Source organism: Oncorhynchus clarkii, chromosome 23 (assembly GCF_045791955.1).
Source record: "Oncorhynchus clarkii lewisi isolate Uvic-CL-2024 chromosome 23, UVic_Ocla_1.0, whole genome shotgun sequence".
In the NCBI taxonomy this organism is placed as follows: Eukaryota; Metazoa; Chordata; class Actinopteri; order Salmoniformes; family Salmonidae; genus Oncorhynchus; species Oncorhynchus clarkii.
In genome coordinates, this window is record NC_092169.1 from 29,378,786 (window position 1) to 29,399,877 (window position 21,092).

The window sequence follows — 21,092 nt, forward strand, 5'->3', positions numbered from 1 at the left end:
ATTTCCAAAGCCTTCTGCCTGTAAGGCCACTTGAATTAGGTAGGCTATCAGGCAAGTAAATATTTGTCGCCTTAGAATATTGATCTACCCCTGATAGCTAAATGTGTAGCCGATAGTAGAGGTGCGATTTCAAGGTGCCCATAAAGTACCCTCAAAGTCAGGTCCCGGACAAAACCACCTGGCTCTGTAGTTCAGAACTCGACCGCTAGAGGTCCCACGAGAACTGGAATTGTATTTATTAATACAGACAAATAAGTAATGTACTGTGTGTGTGTGGCGCATTCGGTTACGCTGAAATAATGTGGATACATAGATTTCTTTAATCCAGATTCTGCCCTCAACTAAATTTGGATATATAATCCAGCTGTACCCCGATGCACAGACGTTGAACGTTGTGTGCAGAACATTTTGTGCATGTGAGGTGCGGATGTCCTTGTTTCGTTTCAATTTGCTGATAAAGTTGGGTTGATTGAAACGGCTGTCATGATGGCGGCTCCCATGTCGTGGAGGAAGCTTGTGTACTCACCGGTCCTCACCGGGGTTTTCACCCGAATATCAGACCGATTGTTCCGCACACGGGATCGGAGGAGAGGGTAATATACGACTGTTGTAGACATGGATAAAAAAAGACAGACACTTTTCCTTCGTCAGACGTAATGACAGAGCTCTCATGTCTTGCCAGCGACGTGTGCGTACTGCCTGTCTTTACGTGCACAGTGTTTCCTGATGTTTTTTTTTCGCAATGTCAATTTGATATCTTGCGTCAAATATTATTGAAACATTTTTTTATGTTGCATTCGTTGATCTGATTGTCATTACTGTTGTGTGCAAATAGTTTACATCTTACAACATAGCTACATGCTCAAGTCAAGGTTACATAATAAACGCACGAGCAAGTCAAGTTCAGCCAGTAGATATAAACTTTGCAAAATATTCTCTGTAGGCTAGATATTGCGCGATATGAGACTTCCTTTCCAGTTTCTTTAGCCCTTATCTGTGAATTCGCCTCTTCCTCCTTGTGTTGTCAAGTCTTTGCGTGTAGAGTAAGAGTGACTCAGAAATTCTTCGAATAAGGACATATCTAAGGTCTTTTTGTGGTTTCCTGAAAACCTAAAGTAACAACGACTGTTTGATGTCTGTCCACAACCTCATATAGTATGTGTCAGTTTTACATCATCTTAAGTAGCTAATACCATAATGTCTCGCAGACAGTCTGTCTGGCCTAGGCATAGCTGTGAGTACCAAGGTCAGGGTTGTAGACTGTCATGCAGGAGTGAGATCAACCCTGGGCGGTCAAAACGACTCCTCATCCAGCCTAGGGTAGCATCCCAAATGGCACCAAATTCCCTATTTAGTGTACTACTTTTGACCAGGGCAAGTAGTGCCTAGAGTGCGATTTGGGACATAACTGAGCTTTATCGTCATTCCTATAACCTGAGGTGGCTATCATGGCACCTAGACTAGCTAGGCTACATGTGACTCTTAATAATAATAATATGTGGTATTTATATAGTTTTCAAGGACCAGTATAGCACGCTTATGGCCATAGACAGAACAGTTTTATCTCAATATTCATGACACCCTAGAGGCTTGATTTGGCTACACACTATCACATCTCTATTCACTGCAGCTGAGCGACAGATGATGGAGGCACTTGCATGTCCAGTTGAAGTTGGAAGTGTACATACACTTCGGTTGGAGTCCATTAAAACTCATTTTTAAACCACTCCACAAATTTCTTGTTAACAAACCATAGTTTTGGCAAGTCGGTTAGGATATCTACTTTGTGCATGGCATAAGTATTTTTTCCAACAACTGTTTATAGACATATTATTTCACTTATAATTCACTGTATCACAATTCCAGTGGGTCAGAAGTTTACATACACTAAAGTTGACTGTGCCTTTTAAACAGCTTGGAAAATTCCGAAAAATTATGTCAATTGAAGGTGTACCTGTGGATGTATTTCAAGGCCTACCTTCAAACTCAGTGCCTCTTTGCTTGGCATCATGGGAAAATCAAAAGAAATCAGCCAAGACTTCAGAAAAAATATTGTAGACCTCCACAAGTCTGGTTCATCCTTGGGAGCAATTTCCAAATGCCTGAAGGTACCACGTTTATCTGTACAAACAATAGAACGCAAGTATAAACACCATGGAACCACGCAGCCGTCATAACGCACAGGAAGGAGACACGTTCTGTCTCCTAGAGATTAACGTACTTTGGTGTGAAAAGTGCTCATCAATCCTAGAACAACAGCAAAGGACCTTGTGAAGATGCTGGAGGGAACTGGTACAAAAGTATCTATATCCACAGTAAAAACCTGAATGGCCACTCAGCAAGGAAGAAGCCACTGCTCCAAAACCGCCATTAAAAAAGCCAGTTTGCAACTGCACATGGGGACAAAGATTGTACTTTTTGGAGAAATGTCCTCTGGTCTGATGAAATAAAAATAGAACTGTTTGGCCATAATGACCATCGTTATGTTTGGAGGAAAAAGGGGGAGGCTTGCAAGCCGAAGAACATCATCCCAACCGTGAAGCACGGGGGTGGCAGCATCATGTTGTAGGGGTGTGTTGCTGCAGGAGGGACTGGTGCACTACACAAAATAGATGGCTCATGAGGAAGAAGAAATGTTGTGGATATGTTGAAGCAACATCTCAAGACATCAGTCGGGAAGTTAAAGCTTGGTCGCAAATGGCTCTTCCAAATGAACAATGACCCCCAAGCATACTTTCGAAGTTGTGGCAAAATGGCTTAAGGACAACAAAGTCCAGGTATTGGAGTGGCTGTCACAAAGCCCTGACCTCAAGCCTGTAGAAATTTTGTGGGCAGAACTGAAAAAGTGTGTGCGAGCAAGGAGGTCGACAAACCTGACTTGGTTACACCAGCTCTGTCAAGAGGAATGGGCCAAAATTCACCCAACTTATTGTAGGAAGCTTGTGGAAGGCTACCTGACACGTTTGACCCAAGTTAAACAATTTAAAGGCAATGCTACCAACTACTAATTGAGTGTATGTAAACTTCTGACCCACTGAGAATGTGATGAAAGAAATAAAAGCTGAAATCATTCTCTCTACTAAACTCAGCAAAAAAAGAAACAGCCCTTTTTCAGGACCCTGTCATTCAACGATAATTCGTAAAAATCCAAATAACTTCACAGATCTTCATTGTAAAGGGTTTAAACACTGTTTCCTATGCTTGTTCAATGAACCATAAACAATTAATTAACATGCACCTGTGGAACTGTCGTTAAGACACCTAACAGCTTACAGACGGTAGGCAATTAGGTTATGAATACTTAGGACACCTAAGAGGCCTTTCTACTGACTCTGAAAAACACCAAAAGAAAGATGCCCAGGGTCCCTGCTCATCTGTGTGAACGTGCCTTCGGCATGCTGCAAGGAGGCATGAGGACTGCAGATGTGACCAGAGCAACAAATTGCAATGTCCCGTATTGTGAGACGCCTAAGACAGCGCTACAGGATGGACAGCTGATCGTCCTCGCAGTGGCAGACCATGTGTAACAACACCTTCACAGGATCGGTACATCCGAACATCACAACTGGGGGACAGGCACAGGATGGCAACAACAACAACTGCCCGAGTTACACCAGGAGCGCACAATCCCTCCATCAGTGCTCAGACTGTCCACAATAGGCTGAGAGAGGCTGGGCTGAGGGCTTGTAGGCCTGTTGTAATGCAGGTCCTCACCAGACATCACCAGCAACAACGTCGCCTATGGGCACAAACCCACCGTCGCTGGGCCAGACAGGACAGGCAAAAAGTGCTCTTGACTTTTTTTTGTTTTGTCTCTCACCAGGGGTGATGATCGGATTTGCGTTCATTGTCGAAGGAATGAGCATTACACCGAGGCCTGTACTCTGGAGTGGGATGGAGGTGGATGGTCCGTCATGGTCTGGGGCGGTGCGTTACAGCATCATCGGACTGAGCTTGTTGTCATTGCAGGCAATCTCAATGCTGTGCGTTACAGGGAAGACACCCTCCTCCCTCATGTGGTACCCTTCCTGCAGGCTCATCCTGACATGACCCTCCAGCATGACAATGCCATTAGCCATACTGCTCGTTCTGTGCGTGATTTCCTGCAAGACAGGAATGTCAGTCTTCTGCCATGGCCAGTGACGAGCCCGGATCTCAATCCCATTGAGCACGTCTGGGACCTGTTGGATCGAAGGGTGAGGGCTAGGGCCAGAAATGTCCAGGAACTTGCAGGTACCTTGGTGGAAGAGTGGGGTAACATCTCACAGCAAGAACTGGCAAATCTGGTGCAGTCCATGAGGAGGAGGTACACTGCAGTACTTAATGCAGCTGGTGGCCACACCTGATACTGACTGTTACTTTTGATTTTGACCCCCCCCCCCCCCCCCCCCCCCCTGTTCAGGGACACTTTATTCCATATATGTTAGTCACATGTCTGTGGAACTTGTTCAGTTTATCTCAGTTGTTGAATCTTGTTATATTCATACAGATGTTAACACATTAAGTTTGCTGAAAATAAATGCAGCTGACAGTGAGAGGACGTTTCTTTTTTTGCTGACTTTATTATTCTGACAAAGTGGCAATCCTAACTGACTAAAGACAGGGAATTTTTACTAGGATTAAGTGTCAGGAATTGTGAAACTGAGTTTAAATGTATTTGGCAAGGTGTATGTGAACTTCCGACTTCAACTGTGTTATTCATGGTCGTATTAATTTGGGCACACGTAGCAAAACGTTTAGAAGAGAAAAACAAAAATTAGCATTATTGTTCAAGTGGTCACTCCATGTTTTAGTCCGTTTTCTTCCTTTTGATGGGAATGAATGACACATTTGTCTGCCAATGCCCTCCTGACTGTGGGGTAAAGGAGGGAAGAGAGGAGGATTGTGTTGCCTGTTAGCAGTAATATGAAACTGTTTGGATGGAAGACACATGATCTAAATGAACCCCCGGTACAAACGCATACAATGGCGTACTCACAACTAAACTGGCTTTCTTCTAGCTGTCACCGGTGTACCCCTATTGCACTTTTTTTTTCATACATTTCCCCAGCACATATCTCAGCTCTCTAAGATCTTTCCTCATGATATTCCCACTGTTCTACGAAGAGTGAATCTAGTGTGTTCTCTCTATAGACACTGTATTCCAGTGTACTTACACCCATCCAACCTTTGTCCAGTGGTAAAACAGGGGTCTAGTATTGTATACTTAGCCTATATGGATAGGACACCGAGTTGTTGGACCACCATAATAAAGATAGTACTTCATAAGGAACCCCCCCTCCTTGCTTTTCCATAAAAGGATGGTTCAACCCGTAGGCTTTATAGCTATTGGTTCAGAACAACAGTGGAGCCACATCTGTGTGACTCGGCTGTTTTGGTGTTTATGTTGATTGTTTTGTCTCCTATGGGTTTGTGGGTTGAACCCACACTGTAATTTCCCCCCCTGCTATTGTTCCTGCCCAACTCTCTGTCCTGATTGAACTCTGGGCCTGCATCCCAAATGGAACTATATTCCCTTAATAGTGCACTACTTTTGACCATGACCCATAGGGTAAAGGGTGACACTGCGTAGGGTTGGGCAATATTACGATAGCATCAACAATGGTTGTCAGCTATTATTGATGTGACAGACTATGGTTAAGCCTATTTGAACTTGACTGGTGCAGCGCAGTAAAAAAAGTATTGCAGTACAGTACACAAGTGACATTCAACATAATTTGCCTATTCTTATTTGCTCTAGCTTATTTGAAGAGATACCTTTTTCTATAGCCTACAGAATGCAAGAGTGGAATCTAGGCCAGATGGAATTCCACCAAAGGAGTGTAAAATGTCCTGTCAGAAAAATTGATCTGTCAGATATTAGGCAATAGCTTAAACTTATTTTTATAACGGACACTCCTTAAATAGCTTGTTTACCTGTTTTTTATTTTTAAAGAAGCCTATATTCCCTTGTCTCTCCATTTGATAGGCTATGAATATGACGGAAGGCTATGCTTCATTGTTTTTATGCATGGCTTTTTCCCGATCAAACAATGAATGTTTCACCTCAGGTATTTGAATAGCCTAAAACCTTAAGGTAGCCAGAGGACTAATTTATAAGCAAACAATATCCATAGCCGGAAAAATCCCTCAATGCGAGTTTGAAAACCAAATTGTCAATCTATCCTCCTCCTAGGCCTATCATGAAAGACAAGTTAAAGTTATATTCTAGCCTATGAAGGTGTCCTAGTTGTTGTGGCTTTCAAAATGAACAAATGGCTTAAGCCTAGACTATTCTCAATCACAGCTTTATGAGGGATAGTACGAACAATATTATACATTTTTCTTTTAAAAAAAAAAAAGCAATTATTATCCGGTTCTGAAGACTGTAGACTGTTTTTATCCAGCCCATGATGTAGGCCTATAACCTAGCTCACTTCAGTAAGATGGCCCATTCCTCTTCACTGCTCCATCATGTGCGTGCACACACACACCTGCTCTGCTTCTCCACCAGAAAGGAGTATTGGAGAAGATTTGCCATCGCCTGCAGTTAGCCTCTGCCATTCTTTCAACAATATCTTTCATCATGATTTGTCTAGTTGCGTTTGAATTCGCACTATAGCCCAACGGTCATTTTTAGCTGATTTTAAATATATATATATATATATATATATATATATATTTGGGGGAGTGGCCTCATAGGGGCGACATCATTGTATTGTTAGGTTCTAAATAATCAGAGTAAAAACTCACGTATGACTAGTAAAGCTCGAACCAAGTTTATTCACCAACAGGGTCACACAGCTGCATAAGACAAAGACTTACAGTTGAAGTCTGAAGTTTACATACACCTTTGCCAAATGCATTTAAACTCAGTTTTTCACAATTCCTGACATTTAATCCAAGTAAAAATGCCCTGTCTTATGTTAGTTAAGATCACCACTTTATTTTAAGAATGTGAAATGTCAGAATAATAGTGATTTAATTCAGCTTTCATCACATTCCCAATGGGTCAGAAGTTTACATACACTAGATTAGTAATTGGTAGCATTGCCTTTAAATTGTTTAACTTAGGTCAAATGTTTCAGGTAGCCTTCCACAAGCTTCCCACAATAAGTTGGGTGAATTTTGGCCCATTCATCCTGACAGAGCTGCTGTAACTGAGTCAGGTTTGTTGGCCTCCTTGCTCACACACACCTTTTCAGTTCTGCCCACAAAATGATGGCCACTGCAATACCTTGACTGAGTTGTCCTTAAGCCATTTTGCCACAACTTTGGAAGTATGCTTTGGGTCATTGTCCATTTGGAAGATCCATTTGCAACCAAGCTTTAACTTCCTGACTGATTTCTTGAGATGTTGCTTCAATTTATCCACATAATTTTCCCTCCTCGTGATGCCATATTTTGTGAAGTGCACCAGTCCCTCCTGCAGCAAAGCACCCCCACAACATGATGCTGCCACCCCCTGTGCTTCATGGTTCGGATGGTGTTCTTTGGCTTGCAAGACTCCCCCTTTTTCCTCCAAACATAATGATGGTCATTATGGCCAAACAGTTCTATTTTTGTTTCATCAGACCTGGGGACATTTCTCCAAAAAGTACGATCTTTGTCCCCATGTGCAGTTGCAAACCGTAGTTGGGCTTTTTTATGGCGGTTTCAGAGCAGTGGCTTCTTCCTTGCTGAGTGGCCTTTCAGGTTATGTCGATATAGGACTCGTTTTACTGTGGATAAAGATAATTTTGTACCTGTTTCCTCCAGCATCTTCACAAGGTCCTTTGCTGTTGTTCTGGGATTGATTTGCACTTTTCACACCAAAGTACGTTCATAGAGACAGAACGTGTCTCCTTATTGAGCGGTATGACGGCTGCGTGGTCCCATGGTGTTTATACTTGCTTACTATTGTTTGTACAGATGAACGTGGTACCTTCAGGCATTTGGAAATTGCTCCCAAGGATGAACCAGACTTGTGGAGGTCTACTATTTCTTTTTCTTCTGAGGTCTTGGCTGATTTCTTTTGATTTCCCCATGATGTCAAGCAAAGAGGCACAGAGTTTGAAGGTAGGCCTTGAAATACATCCATAGGTACACTTTCAATTGACTCAAATTTTGTCAGTTAGCCTATCAGATGCTTCTAAAGCCATGACATCATTTTCTGGAATTTTCCAAGCTGTTTAAAGGCACAGTCATCTTAGTGTATGTGAACTTCTGACCCACTGGAATTGTGTTATAGTGAAATAATCTGTCTGTAAACAACAATAACATGTTCTGCTTTCCCCTCTCTGTGAGTTGATTTTAAGGATATTTCAAGTTTATAAGTCAGAACCCATCAGTATATCACAATGTTTTATGGGTACATCATCAATCATGATAGGACAAAGGTTGACATCGCCCAACCCTAGTATAGGGTGTCATTTGGGATGCACTTAGTGAATGCTGGGGTGAGATCCTTCAGGAATTAAATACAGGGATATTACTGCATGTGAAATGACCTCTGAGGGTCACAACCTCAGAGGTCAGATTGGGTCCTCCATCCTTTTATCTGTCAGTTGCGTTTTGAAGACGGTCACAGACCGAGCAACAACAGCCATACTGGTATGAACCAAAGCACCCTAGTGCCTGGTTGAGAATCACAAGACGTGTATGTTACTGAACATTAGGCCTAGGGATGGGGTTAGACACGCGTACACACATCAGCAATATGACTGAGCCCTCTGTTGTAAAAGATTTCAGTAAGTGTGATAAGTCACAGTGATAATGGAGGTGGGGGGGTTGGATTTGTTTTTTAACAATGGGAGGCAATCACCACTCCCCACCCCCCTACCTCTCTCTCTTCCAGGTCATCCGTGTTGCTCTTAGCCCCTCTCCTAGCGGAGGCAGACCCCTCTCCCCTTCCTGTCGTCAGGTCCCCTGGGTCGGCTGAAGTTCAGGGCACCGATGGCCTCCGTGCCCGCTTCCGCTGGATGGCAGAACACGTGCCTGCCTTCAGGGTGCCCGGCACACACATCCACATCCTCACATCCCCTGACCAATTCTACCACACCATGAAGGTAAGGTGTGTGTGTGGTGGAAGCTTTCTCTAAATCATGTGATGTGCTAAAAAAGAGGGTGTAATAAACAAAAAATGAGGAAAGGAAATAATTGATTGTTCCCTCCAACACAGTGTGCTCTTTATACCACAGTGGCACTCAACCGTGTGTGTGTTTGTTTCTTTCCGTGGTTGACTATTTGTTTGAATTGCGTACAGGATGTGTGAGTTTGATAATGCTTGAGTCACCGACATCAACCCTTTCGGGCACAGCAACAAACAAAAAAAAGCTGTTTATTTGGCTGTGTGGGAACATTAGGAAACAGTGCATGTGACTCACCTGATTGAGAAATAATGACTAGGCTGGAAGAATATCAGGTTCTGTGTGTTTGACGTCTTTGAATTTTATTTGGAGGGAGTTCAAGCCCCCTGATGAAGCACTCTAGTTTTTTTCCTGTAATGCTTGAATTTCCTGTAATGTATTGTTTTTTTCTGTTCAGGCCCGTATCAAGACTGCTAAGAGGCGGGTGGTGATGGCCTCCCTGTATCTGGGTACAGGGCCGCTGGAACAGGAGCTGGTAGACTGTATGCAGGAAGCTCTGGAGCGTTCACAGGAGGGTGACAACCCCGACCTGCAGGTCTCCATTCTACTTGACTACACGCGTGGCTCACGAGGTAGGAGTGTGTGCGAGGGAGAATGCCATATTACTCTTACAAAGTTGTCTGTCTGTAACCCTTCTCTCTGTCGGTCTAGGTAAGACTAACTCTAGGACCATGTTGCTGCCGTTGCTGAAGCAGTACAGCAGTCAGATGCGTGTATCTTTGTACCATACCCCTGACCTGAGAGGGCTGCTCAGGCTCCTGGTCCCACAGCGCTTCAACGAGACCATCGGGGTACAGCACATCAAAGCTTACCTGTTTGATGACGACCTCATCATCAGCGGGTACACGCTCACAAAAAACAGTTGTTTTTTTTCCCATACAGTAGCTGATGTTTTTTTGGCGTCTCTCGTTCAACCTTGTCTCTCTGTCCTTCACTCTCCGTCTCCTCCCTCCTTCCGCAGGGCCAACCTGAGTGACTCGTACTTCACCAACAGACAGGACCGCTACGTGCTCCTTGAGAACTGTGGGGAGGTGGCCGACTTCTTCTCTGATCTGGTGGGCGCCGTGGGTGACGTGTCGTTACAGCTACAGACCGACAACTCTGTGAGCATGATGTACGGCATGGTGCACCCCTACAGAGGTATAAAACGCACACATAACACAGAAGTAACACACACACACACAGACCCTAAGTGTGTAACTCCTTGCTCAGTTCTGCCCGCACACTCTCATAATATAGTGTAATGTGGTGGTGTTGGAAAGGTTAATGGAATCAGATTGGCTGCAAATGTAGTCTGGTTCCAGTTCAGACACACGGTGAAATCGGCGAACTGGCATGTGTGTGAATGAGAGTGGGAGGCAGGCGAGAGAGCTGAATGACATGTCTGCAGAACTGGACCGCAGTTGGCACGGAGACCAGAAATAGAGCAGTGATGTCAGAGTTGCTGGTAAGCAATACGGAGTGGGAAGACACACACACTCTAATCATTAGTGAATGAAGTTCCCCAGCTGAAAGGGAGCGTTAACTTTATAGTAAAAGCACGTCTTTAGAATGAACTCAAATGCTGAACTTACAGGTACCCTTCTCCCCTCCCTCACTCTCTGAGTCATGTCTGTGCGTGGCCCCAGCCGCCAGGCGTAGTCCAGATATTGACCCACAGCTGTCATGCCCAGAACTAAAGGACCTACTGTACTTTATGCACTCACCTGCTCTACTGTACACTGTGTGTGAAAGATGTTGTTTAACGTTTACGCTGTATGGTTAAAGCTAGAATCCTTCATCGAAACAGTAATAAAGGGGTCACTCCTCATGTGTTTTGGTAAAAAGCTTAGGGATGGGCCTGGAGAAAGTTGACACCCTTAAATTCATAGACATTGCTATGGTTGCAAGGACTGACCATGATATTTTCACCATGTTTTTTGTTCAACTAAGGTCATGAGGCATTTATAAGTCATGTTCTTTATGAATTAATTGATGTGTGTGTGTGTATGTGTGTGTGTGTGTATATATATATGTGTGTATATATATATATATATATATATATATATATATCATTAATTTAGAAGTCCTAGAATGGATTCTAGCTTTAACCAGGTCGGTCTGTTTCCTCTTCTATTACATCACTGCATTCTTTTGTCATTAGGCAACAGGGATGATTTTTCGGCGTCTGCTCGGCAACACATCATGGAAGTGGTCAACACTGCTCACGTGCGGCAACACATCGCCGAATCAGAACGTTTAGTGCGGGAGAGCAAGGGGGAGGAAGGAGGGAAGGAGGATACTTGGGTTTTTCCTCTGGTTCAGATGAAACCTCTGGGAATACAGGTGGATGAGCAGGTCACACAGGTGGGTACACAGACATGCACCTGGATACCACTACCCTCACCAACTAATATCGGACAAATAACTCCCATTGCACATGTTATCTTGGAATGTTTTTGTCTTTTTTGTTCATTTGTGACTTAAAAATGTAAATGTGGCCACTACATCTGAACTTCACCAATTTTCCTTGCAGCGTTTGCTGACTGATGCAGGTCCCGGTGTGACGGTGTTTCTGACGTCAGGGTATTTCAACCTGACCGGGGCCTACATGTCGCTGGTTCTCGAGCTGGGCGCCAACTACCGGATCCTCACCGCCTCCCCGGAGGTCAATGGGTTTTTCGGCGCCAAGGGCATTGCCGGAGAGATCCCAGCCGCCTACATCCACATTGCCAGACAGTTCTACAGCAAAGTGTGTCAGCTGGGACAGCAGGAGAGGGTTCACCTCCACGAGTACCACAGAGCACAATGGACCTTCCATGCCAAGGGTGGGTGACACGCACACAGTGCAGAGAAAGTAGACTACACACACAATATAACCCTTGGCCTGAGAGCCTAGATTGATTCTACTCCAATGTGATTAGTTCTGTTTGGCTGTGAGTTATGCCAGGTACTGATGTGATTGTTGTTGCTATGATGTGCCACGGTCAGACAGTGAGCTGCTGGGAAGCCGAGGGTGCGTCCCAATGGCACCCTATTTCCTATATAGCTCTATGGGCCCTGGTCAAAAGTAGTACACAATTTAGGGAATAGGGTGCCCTTAGGGACTCGCACAAAGTGTCTATTCCAGCCTAACAGACAGATTAGCTGGACCACGTTCTACTGTTTTATTCTCTGGCTCTGCTGTTCTGTCCCTGTGGTAAGCTAGACATGTTGTGGGAGTGCTTGTCAAGTCGTTCACCCTTAGCCCTGGGCCAAAAAAACACACACAGTCATTTCTGGGTTTGATGGACTTCGGGGGTTTCTGTGCTTTAGTGTGTTCTTTATATTTGTGGGCGTGGCAAACAGGAACCAAAATCCCCATTTGAAACAGCTTATAAACAATGATCTGACAAATGATATCTAAACTACTGCCAACATGCACTTCTCTTTCGCTGATACTTATGGAATAAAAAGGCAATGTGTACAAAATAAATAATATTCGACTTAACTGAAATGTTAGTGATGCATTAGTAGCTAGGTAAGTTGTTTTTTATTCTTCAAAAGACCTGTCTTTGAAAATAATGTAGGGGAGAGGGAGAGCGGGAAATGAACACACACAGTGAAGAGAAGTCCCTTTTATTAGATGAAGCAGGGCGGGCCGGCGGTTTCCCGTAAGCACAGCAAGCACTGCAGGAGCGAGAACAGTGGGGGAGAACACACACAGCACCCAGCTGGTAGAGAATCAATGACCATTAGAGTAGAGCAGACCCTGACCCCCAGCTGCAGAACAAATGATGTGGGGAAACTACTCCCCTCTTTCCTTCCTCCACCAATATCTCTCTCTCTCTCTTGTGTGTGTGTGCACGCAGGGTTGTGGTACTACCTACGGGGGCAAGTGCGGCCATGCCTGACACTGATTGGGTCTCCTAACTTTGGCTATCGCTCTGTGCACCGGGACCTGGAGGCCCAGATCGCCATAGTAACAGAGAACCAGGTACTACAGGCCCAGCTGCAGGAGGTAGGCCATTCAAACTGAGAACTTTATTTAAACGGACTTGATGGCTCGATACTGTGTCTCTGCTTTATACAGCTCTCAACGAAAGGCCTGTCTACAAAATTCAACTGGTCTGATAGTTCCTGGTATAATAAGCTATACTGAGCTGGCATATGCAATGCAGACTGAGATCGAGCTTGGAGGGAAACTTGTTCAGCAACTTGTGCTTAATGCCTGTATGTGAGACAGTGGGAGCTGATGTATGGCTATACTATGGCCTTCAATTTTAATGTGCTGGGTTTACCTGCCACTCCCCTTCATACACACATTATTTATCTTTCTGCTTCTCTACATCTCGATCGCTGTCTCTCTATCACCCACACAGGAGCAGGAGATGTTGTACCAGAGGTCTACAGAGGTGTCCAGCTCTACGTTCCAGCAGCCAGACCGCCATGTGAAACTGTGGGTCAAACTGCTTACTCCCCTCATCAAGAACTTCTTCTGAGAGACACCGCCTAACACAGGTAACACACGCAGACAAGAGCGCACAGGCACACAGTGTACTAACCACTGAATGATCATCTCTTAGTCACGCACAGAAGTAGACGCTGTCTAGAATGGCAGAATGTCCTCAGTTACTGCTTTGTGTACCAGCCCTCAACCCAAACTCCAATCCTAGCTTCCAATCTAGCCCTGCCCTAAGCCACATCAACCTCAGAAACTAAACCGAGCTACCCCTGCTTGAATCCTACCCCCACTGCCCTTACCACACAGACCTTTATCCATTGTACATCTAGAGGACACTCCCTCCTCAATGTCCCGGCTCTGAGAAACTCTCTGGCCTCTGATCCCTCCGCTGAGTGCATCAACATTCTGCAGTTAGCATCTGGACCCATTCAGCTGTGCGAGAGTGAGTGAGAAAGGAATGTGGCAGCGTGTTTCCCTCCTCCCACTAGTTAAATCCCCCCTCATTGTGGTGATGATTTGACAGATGGCGTATGCAGTGTACGAGAGAGTGGGGTCAGAGGGAGGATAAGAGGGTGACCTGATTTGTGTAGATTTGCCTTATGTCACAGCCACATGGCTTTGAGCAAGAAATTGACTGTCAGGATTTACATGGACTTGACATGGAAAGAGTCATTGTGGGAGGTTTTGGAAACTAAGGTAGGAACACATTTTTCATTCACAAACTTCTTTACTGGGAAGTTATTCTGAATATGCATTTCATATTATCCCGGTGAAGGACTATATATTCTCATGTGTTTTTTTTGCTGTAGCCTACATTGATTTATTTTAAGTTATATTTCAATAGTGTGATATCTGGTCTACTGCTACATTGGTATCTTAAATTACACTTAACAAAAATATAAACGTAACATTGAAATTGTTGGTCCTATGTTTCATTAGCTGAAATAAAAGATCCCAGGAATGTTCCATATGCACATATGTACAGGCCACTTGAAGCCATTCCAGCCCAGGACCTCCACATCCGGCTTCTTCACCTGCAGAATTGTCTGAGACCAGCTGATGAAACTGTGGGTTTGCACAACCGAAGAATTTCTGCACAAACTGTCAGATGTCTCAGGGAAGCTCATCTGCATACTCGTCATCCTCACCAGGGTCTTGAACTGACTGCAGTTTGGCATTTTGTTACTTTACAGCCTTATTCTAAGATTAAACATCCATCTACACACAATACCCCATAATGACAAAGTGAAAACCATATTGTATTACAAATAAAAAACAAATCACATTTACTTAAGAATTCAGACCCTTTGCTATGAGACTCAAAATTGAGCTCCGGTGCATCGTGTTTCCATTGATCATCCTTGATGTCTCTACAACTTGATTGAACATGTTTTGGAAAGGTGCGTGTGTGCGTGCGTGCGTATGTATGTACATACTGTTTACATACTCATCTCATATGTATATACTGTACTCGATACCATCTACTGCATCTTGCCTATGCCGTTCTGTACCATCACTCATTCACATATCTTTATGTACATATTCTTTATCCCTTTACACTTGTGTGTATAAGGTAGTAGTTTTGGAATTGTTAGTTAGATTACTCGTTGGTTATTACTGCATTGTCAGAACTAGAAGCACAAGCATTTCGCTACACTCACATTAATATCTGCTAACCATGTGTATGTGACAAATAAAATGTGATTTTATGTATGTATGCACGCACACGCACATGGTCCCACAGTTGACAGTGCATGTCTGAGCGAAAACCATAAGGTCGAAGAAATTGTACTTAGCTCCGAGACAGGATTGTGTGAAGGTACAGATCTGGGGAAGGGTACCAAAACATTTCTGCAGCATTCAAAGTCACCAAGAACAGTGGCCTCCATTATTCTTAAATGGAAGAAGTTTGGAACCACCAAGACTTTTCCTAGAGCTTGCCTCCCAGCCAAACTGAGCAATTGGGGGAAAAGGGCCTTGGTCAGGTAGGTGACCAAAAACATGATCGTCACTCTGTCAGAACTCCAGAGTTCCTCTGTGGAGATGGGAGAATCTTCCAGAAGGACAACCATCTCTGCAGCACGCCACCAATCAGGCCTTTATGGTCGTGGCCAGACGGAAGCTATTCCTCAGCAAAAGGCACATGACTGCCAGCTTGGAGTTTGCCAAAAGGTACCTAAAAGACTCTCAGACCATGAGAAACAAGATTCTCTGGTCTGATGAAGCCAAGATTGAACTCTTTGGCCTGAATGCCAAGCTTCATGTCTGGAGGAAACCTGGCATCATCCTGACAATGAAGCATGGTGGTGGCAGCATGCTGTGGGTGGTGTTTTTCAGCGGCAGGGACTGGGAGACTAGTCCGGATCGAGGGAAATATGAATGGACAGATCCTTTGATTAAAAACCTGCTCCAGAGCACTCCTCAGACTGGGGTGAAGGTTCACCTTCCAAAAGGACAACGACACCCAGCCATAGCCCGGACTTGAACCCAATCCCAGACCTGAAAATGGCTGTGCAGCGAGGCTCCACATCCAACCTGACAGACCTTGAGAGGATCTGCAGAGAAGAATGGGACAAACTTCCCAAATACAGGTGTGCCAAGCTTGTAGCATTATATCCAAGAAGACTCGAGGCTGTAGTTGCTGCCAAAGGTGCTTCATCAAAGTACTGAGTAAAGATCCTGCATACATATGTAAATGTGATATTCCTGAATTTTATTGTTACTGTAGTACATTTGCAAAAATGTTTCTGTTTTTGCTGTGTCGTGGGGTATTGTGTGTAGATTTGGGGGGGGGGGCTATTTAATTCCTTTTAGAATAAGGCTGTAACGTAACAAAATGTGGGGTAAAGTGAAGGGGTCTGAATAGTTTCCGAATGCACTGTATGCATATGGCAGGTGTTCTGTATGCATTGCCCAGTGTCTGTGACATCAAAATATTGATGTCTTCAAATAATAAATTCGGACTTGACTATTGCAGTGGGGCTTACACAAGTATGTGGGCAAACTATAGGCTATGGGTCAGTTTCAAGATGGAGCCAATTGAGATGGCCACCCTGTTTTCTAGCTCCTAAGCAACCTTTTTTTTATTATTATTATATATATTTTTTTTATTGGTTATTTCTCACATTATTAGCCCAAAACATTTTTGCGATATCAGAGCGGCGGTAACTCAACCAGAGACAAGCATTTCGCTACATCTGCTGAATATGTGAATGTGACCAATTAAAATAGTATTTTATGCAAATGGTGGGTGTTCTGCAGTGATGTCTACAATGCTTTGAATTAATCCCGACCTTGTAGCTCGCTGTCAATTTCACCACCATAGATAGTCCTCTACTTGGCTGTTTACGCTGTCTGCTGTTCTGCTACGTGTGTGTTTGTCACGTCTCCTCATGAGCCACCTGGATAACAGCGCCCGTTTTGCACTCACTATGTGACCCGGGACCTCCAGATGTACAAATTAGCACTGATCGTATCGTTTTGACATCACAATATTTTTGCATTACTGACTGTACTTGCACCAAAACGCCAGTATTTTTCCTTCATAGCTTGTTTCCCATCTTTGTTAATTGGGTGCCAATTTTGTATACAGCACTTAAAAAAAAAAAAAAAAATCTTAACTAATCGAAACTTTAGTTTTCTCATGGCTCTCTCTTGTCCAGCTGCAGCGGACATATGGTTTGGAACATCGCATCGCAGTAAAATCACAGTATGGGCTTGCAATGCATATAAAATCATGAGAATCGCGATACATATCGTGTCGGCACAAGTATTGTGAGGTCCCTGGCAATCCCAACCCCACTGTGGTATCTGGTAACAGTGTCTTTAGGAAGTATTCATTACCCTAGACTTATTCCACTTTTTTGTGTTACAGATGGAATTCAAAATTGAATAAATCATTTGTTTCCGGTCTTGCCATAGATTTTCAAGTAGATTTAAGTCAACTAACTCAGCCACTCGCTGTCGTGTAAGCAACTCCAATGTAGATTTGGCCTTGTTTTAGGTTATTGTCCTGCATAAAGGTATTGTATTGGATTTGCTGCAAACATATCTGTTTGTCCTGAATATTAAGTGTTAATTGCTTTTCCACATTTTTTAGAGTCTTACTTTAGTTCCTTGTTGCAAACAGGATGCATATTTTTTAATATTTTTAGTCTGTACAGGCTTCCTTCATTTCACTCTGTCAATTAGGTTAGTATTGTGAAGTAACTACGTTTTTTGATCTATCGTCAGTTTTATCCCATCACAGCCATTAAACTCTGTTTTAAAAGTCACCATTGGCTTCATGGTGAAATCCCTGAACGGTTTCCTTCCTCTCCGGCAACTGAGTTAGGAAGGACATCTGAATCTTTGTGGTGAATGGGTGTATTGATATACCATCCAAAGTGTAATTAATAACTTCACCATGCTCAAAGGGATATTCGAAGTCTCTTCTTTTTTTACCCATTTACCAATGGTTGCCCTTTGCGAGGCATTCAAATAAAATTAAATTTATTTATATAGCCCTTCGTACATCAGCTGATATCTCAAAGTGCTGTACAGAAACCCAGCCTAAAACCCCAAACAGCAAGCAATGCAGGTGTAGAAGCACGGTGGCTAGAAAAAAACTCCCTAAAAAGGCCAAAACCTAGGAAGAAACCTAGAGAGGAACCAGGCTATGTGGGGTGGCCAGTCCTCTTCTGGTTGTGCCGGGTGGAGATTATAACAGAACATGGCCAAGATGTTCAAATGTTCATAAATGACCAGCATGGTCGAATAATAATAAGGCAGAACAGTTGAAACTGGAGCAACAGCACGGTCAGGTGGACTGGGGACAGCAAGGAGTCATCATGTCAGGTAGTCCTTGGGCATGATCCTAGGGCTCAGGTCAGTTGAAACTGGAGCATTGGAAAATCTCCCTGGTTGTTTGAAGCTGTGTTCAAAATGCCTTGCTCGACTGAGGGACCTTACAATTAGCTGAATGTGTGGGATACAGAGATGAGGTAGTAATTCAAAAATCCTGTTGAACACGTATTGCACACACAAGTTCCGTGAACTCACTGTGACTTGTTAAGCAAATGTTTACTCCTGAACTTATTTAGGCTTGACATAACAAAGGGGTTGAAAACTTATTGACTCAAGACATTTCAGGTTTTCATTGTTAATTAATTTGTAAAACGACAAACAATAATTATATTTCGATATTATGGGGGGGGGGGTGTAGGCCAGTGACAAAAAATAATCAATTTTAAATTCAGTATGTAACACAACATAATGTGGAAAAAGTCCAGGTGTGAACTTTCTGAAGGCACTGTAAGTCTGTGGTTGAAGTATTTAACTGCTATCTGGTGATCTGGCAGAGGAAAAAACAAGCCTCACTCTAACAATAGCTGAGGCGTTAAAGATAGAACTCCTGAAGATAAGAAAATCTATTGTTACACTGTGCTAACAGTAGGCTGGAAGCTCGCCAATAAACAAACCTCACTTTCCCATTCAAAGGGTTATCACTGAGGTGTGTGTGCTAGCCATAATGGTACAGGCTTCCCTCTGAGCTTCCTAAATCAACATCAAATCACATTTTATTTGTCACATACACATGGTTAGCAGATGTTAATGCGAGTGTAGCGAAATGCTTGTGCTTCTACTTCCGACAATGCAGCAACAACCAACGAGTAATCTAACCTAAGAATTCCACAACTACTACCTTATACACACAAGTGTAAAGGGATAAAGAATATGTACATAAAGATATATGAATGAGTGATGGTACAGAACGGCATAGGCAAGATGCAGTAGATGATAGAGTACAGTATATACATATGAGATGAGTAATGTAGGGTATGTAAACATTATTAAGTGGCATTGTTTAAAGTGGCTAGTGATACATTTTTTACATCAATTTCCATTATTAAAGTGAGCTGGAGTTGAGTCAGTATGTTGGCAGCAGCCACTCAATGTTAGTGGTGGCTGTTTAACAGTCTGATGGCCTTGAGATAGAAGCTGTTTTTCAGTCTCTCGGTCCCTGCTTTGATGCACTAGTACTGACCTCGCCTTCTGAATGATCGCAGGGTGAACAGGCAGTGGCTCGGGTGGTTGTTGTCCTTGATGATCTTTATGGCCTTCCTGTGACATCGGGTGATGTAGGTGTCCTGGAGGGCATGTAGTTTGCCCCCAGTGATGCATTGTACAGACCTCACTACCCTCTGGAGAGCCTTACGGTTGTGGGCGGAGCAGTTGCCGTACCAGGCGGTGATACAGCCCGACAGGATGCTCTCGATTGTGCATCTGTAGAAGTTTGTGAATGCTTTTGGTGACAAGCCAAATTTCTTCAGCCTCCTGAGGTTGAAGAGGCGCTGCTGCGCCTTCTTCACAACGCTGTCTGTGTTGGTGGACCATTTTCAGTTTGTCCGTGATGTGTTCGCTGAGGAACTTAACTTACTACCCTCTCCACTACTGTCCCGTCGATGTGGATAGGGGGGGTGCTCCCTCTGCTGTTTCCCTAAGTCCACAATCATCTCCTTTTGTTTTGTTGACGTTGAGTGTGAGGTTATTTTCCTGACACCACACTTCGAGGGCCCTCACCTCCTCCCTCTAGGCCGTCTCGTCGTTGTTGGTAATCAAGCCTACCACTGTAGTGTCGTCCGCAAACTTGATGATTGAGTAGGAACCGTGGGACCGTGAATAAGATGTACTGTGACACATCCTTCTCCCACACACATCCTCTTACCTCACTGTAATCAGCATCACATCCCTCCAATAGACATGGATGACAAGGGTTTTTTAATGTTTTTTTTTAGAAACATTGTTTTTGTTATTTTAAAGTATTTCAGATAAAAGTACTTTAGTCTTTTTTTTTCTTTTTTTTTCTCTCTCTCAGGAAGCAGACTGCGGCCAATACCCACTTGGCAGGCTTCTCCTTGGTCTTGAGGTTGAAGGTCCAGATGGTGGGGCCCCTCATACAGGTCTTGTTGATGGGACACTCCTCGTACCCATTCTTGGTCTCCTGATGTTTTGACCGGTACCGCCTTGATGAAGATCGGCATGTTGGGTGTCAGCTCCTTCAGACGAGCATCCACTATCATCCCCGTCTGGGTGTCCCAGCGCGCCCCTGCACACACACACACACACTGTATAAAGGGTTGAACTCTAAACATAGAAACATTTGTCATCACTCCATCCCCTGTGACATCGCCACATTGTGTGTGTGTGTATCTACAGTGCTGTACAAACAGATCCCTTAGTTTACCAATGCCTGAGATATAGTACTGAGTTTTTACTACAATGTGTTTTAATTGAACTATAAACATTCGCTACATATAGACCAACAGGAGGAACTGTAGCACAGGATGTTTTGTACATTCAATAAACTCATTAGTTCTGTATTGACAGAGTGGAATCTGGTACATGAGTCTGTGACTGTAAATAGCCAGGTGTGTCTGAAATTGAATATGTGTGTGTGTGTGTGTGTGTGTGTGTGTGTGTGTGTGTGTGTGTGTGTGTGTGTGTGTGTGTGTGTGTGTGTGTAGTGTTGCGATCCCTGGAGGAGCCTTAAAGTGAAAATCCACTTAAATATATTTTTCTTC

The 21,092-nt window shown here is 43.7% G+C and overlaps 1 protein-coding gene across 1 annotated transcript; it reads left to right on the forward strand.

Moving 5' to 3' along the window:
* The first annotated feature begins 245 nt into the window (after positions 1 to 245).
* LOC139381698 (CDP-diacylglycerol--glycerol-3-phosphate 3-phosphatidyltransferase, mitochondrial-like) lies at positions 246 to 20,891 on the forward strand. Its single transcript, XM_071125409.1, has 10 exons — positions 246 to 593; positions 8,816 to 9,026; positions 9,505 to 9,679; positions 9,759 to 9,948; positions 10,069 to 10,247; positions 11,251 to 11,453; positions 11,623 to 11,914; positions 12,938 to 13,086; positions 13,448 to 13,586; positions 20,387 to 20,891. Exons 1-9 carry the CDS (start codon positions 484 to 486, stop codon positions 13,565 to 13,567), a joined length of 1,629 nt encoding a protein of 542 aa, XP_070981510.1. The 5' UTR covers positions 246 to 483; the 3' UTR covers positions 13,568 to 13,586; positions 20,387 to 20,891.
* Positions 20,892 to 21,092: the final 201 nt, after the last annotated feature.